The sequence below is a fragment of the Polyodon spathula genome, chromosome 5, assembly GCF_017654505.1.
Source record: "Polyodon spathula isolate WHYD16114869_AA chromosome 5, ASM1765450v1, whole genome shotgun sequence".
NCBI classification, from domain to species: Eukaryota; Metazoa; Chordata; class Actinopteri; order Acipenseriformes; family Polyodontidae; genus Polyodon; species Polyodon spathula.
In genome coordinates this window covers 13,761,068-13,764,010 of record NC_054538.1, presented here as the reverse complement: position 1 = coordinate 13,764,010, position 2,943 = coordinate 13,761,068, and the positions used below count along the sequence as shown (strand labels likewise).

The 2,943-nt window shown below is 33.2% G+C and overlaps 1 protein-coding gene across 1 annotated transcript in view; it reads right to left on the bottom strand.

Annotated features, from left to right (window-relative positions):
• Positions 1–381: 381 nt before the first annotated feature.
• The window catches only part of LOC121315369 (transcription factor AP-2-delta-like), a 9,787-nt gene continuing 7,225 nt past the window's right edge, over positions 382–2,943 (bottom strand). Inside the window, exons 5-8 of the mRNA XM_041249393.1 lie at positions 2,692–2,810; positions 2,246–2,387; positions 2,034–2,147; positions 382–1,558 (exon numbers count right to left, since the gene is read on the bottom strand). Of these exons, the coding sequence (XP_041105327.1) occupies positions 1,339–1,558; positions 2,034–2,147; positions 2,246–2,387; positions 2,692–2,810 (595 nt within the window). The 3' untranslated portion in view covers positions 382–1,338. The remainder of the gene's footprint in view (positions 1,559–2,033; positions 2,148–2,245; positions 2,388–2,691; positions 2,811–2,943) is intronic.

Below are 2,943 nucleotides of genomic sequence, written 5' to 3'. Positions count from 1 at the left end.
TTCTGGTGTGTTAATTGCCTTTGGGGTTTGCGAACTTTGTTAAATAGGCCCAGAATGTATGATCTCAAAAACTGCCAAGTTATTCTCTTTTTAAATGTTGATGTTTCCTATAGATGTGATGTATTGACCCTGTTGGTCTAAAAGCAATAACAACACTGCGGGAAACATATATCACAATTCAGATATAGAGCTGCAACTTAAAATTAGGTATAAACTCCTACAAGGATTGGAAACGTCCAGCATCCATTACCCATTCATGCACAATAACTAACCCGTATTCTTTACAAATGAATAGGAATTAAATAAATCAATAAATGCATTTTTAAATTCACAATAAACATGTTTTATTATTCACAAATTATGGAATAATTGTTGGGTAAACTAAACGTGCATTAGTGTAAATAGCTTATTGTATCTTAAAAATATAGCGAGGAGGAACATATATTTTGTAAAATAGTAACATTGTGCTGTGGTAAGCTACTATACATTTTGTTCCCTCTAGTATTCAAATTAAGTTTTTTTTCTGTTTTTCCAAGGTTCGTTGACAACAAAGGTCCTTATGGTTTTAGAAGATTTTGTTATAAGGGTTCTAAAGGGAACTTTTCTGAAGATTTCAGATTTCCTTAACACTTGTTAAAAACATTGCATTATAAACTTATATAATTAGTAATCATGCAAAGATTCAGTGAAGGAACCATACATACTGGTTCAATGTTGAACCAAATAAGGCACCAAATGTTAACAAATGTGACAGAAAAGTTTAAAGTTCTCTGAACAGCATAATTTCGTATTCCAAAAGAAGCATACATTGTACCCTAATGGGAAAGTACAGTTACTATATCTTGTTATTGTTGATCTAAGAGTATTTGAATGTTAAGGTCTTGGCTTTTAATTTTTTATTTAATATTACCTTGTCAGAGCTGAAGATCTATTGTAAATTAAATCAGCAAACCATAGGGGTTTTTTTTGTTTGTTTTTTTTGTTTTAGTTTTTGTCTCCAGCCACCTGTTTCAATCTTTAGTTGGGGGGTTTTCTTCATTATAATAGGGTGACCTTATTAGAAAGTCTCCTATAAAAGATCTAGGCACAATCAAGGAGAACCATTCTGACAACCCTTCGAAGACTTAAAATGTAGGTGTTCAAAATATTAAGAAGAATACAAATAAAATATAAGGTTCACAAGATAGTTATGTGAAATAAAAAGCTGGTTCTTGACATTATTACATATTGTACAATCTTTCTATATTTTTTTGTCCCACTGCACCAACAACTATAAAACATTCAGCAGCATAGAAGCTCTTGTCACTGTAGGTTACCAGCTGGTTTGTGGCAGGTGTGTTACTCTGTTTTTTCGCTCTTTCCATCTTTGGACTGTGTTTCTGATGTTTTCCGCAAGGGTGTTTTTTCAGAGTTGGAATTAATCTGGTTGGAGTCCGATGTGCCGCCATTTTTGTTTGTTGAATGTTTTTCTAAGTAGTTTAGCATTTCACTTAAAACAGTTTGAAAGGTGCTGAGTGCAGCACAAATTGCCGGCGTTCCAAATCCATGTGTTATTAGGCTGTAAAAAAAAAAAAAAGAAAGAAAGGAAATGCACTTTTAATTTAGCTTTTCATTATTAAATAATCTTTTTTGTAAGCCTATGCTGTAAACGATACAGCTGAACATGGCTATACTGTCAAGCAATTGTAATAAATACAAACATGTTTTTGCAAAATGCTGCAAAGGTTTTTAATTTCATTGCTAAGCATTTTCTTTTATTTTTACCATGTAAAACCGAACCTAAAGTAGCCCGATGAATGGGGCATGCATTATTATCGGCTGTGACGGTTCGAGAGTATATTACATGTCTCTATATATTCATTATATACATGAGTAATTTAATAATTATGCAGCTCAATAGAATATGCCTTTCGATGCAATCGTAGCATACTGTTTTGCAGTAAATGGCTGTACATTTAAAGTAACATACTGTAAATTGGCAAATGGAAAATTAGACATTTTAAGAATGCAATACTGATGGATTAATATTGTACCTAAAATGTGTTAGATGTCTCTGTATATCGATGTCTAGGATTGGGGTTGGTCTAGAAGATCCAAGTGGCGACCTGTCCTGGCTTAACAAGTCCTGAAATTCTTTACAAACCTGTCTGACGATAGATGAAAAAGGAGAGGCAATAATTTAAAAAAAAACTGTATCACAACATATTAATCGTCAAATAAAATGTAAAAAAAAAGAAGCGCATACTTGGTCGCTAATATCATTTTCTTCCGGGCTGTCTGCTCCTTCTGTTCGATGTGCTGCCTGGCTAAAGTCTCCCCCACTGCTTTGGTTGGAAACTCTGTTTCACAGGTGTAACCAAAATCCCGAGCCAAATGAAGAGCTTCACCTTGAGACAAAAGCATGAGCACAAATTAAATAAAAGGGGCACAGAAAATGACCCCCCCCCCCCCCCCCCCCCCAATCAGGCGCACAAAGAATGATTTAGGGGCAGTCCTAACCTAAAAATCAAAAAGCCACCTAGTTCTTATTTCGCCAAAGAATGTGACTAGATACGGTTACATTTACTTTAACATAACTAAAATAAGGTTTAATTAGAAATAATAATAATAATAATAATAATAATAATAATAATAATAATAAATAATAAATAATAATAATAATAATAATAAATCCTATATAAATCTATTTACCTTCTACTAAGGAAGTCAGCAGAGTGACGTTTGCTGCTTTCCTCCTCCCTGCTGGTAAATTTAGACCCAGTCTATCCAGTTTTTCTCTTAAACAGCGACCTCCGTTTTTTGATTTGGCTCTATGAATATAAATCAATCAATCAATCAATAAATAAATACATAATGATTATTCAGATATGAAGGTCTATACACGTGTATGTACACACATTCTTACGTGGACATAAGGCGTTTTAAATGTATTTCTTATTTTAT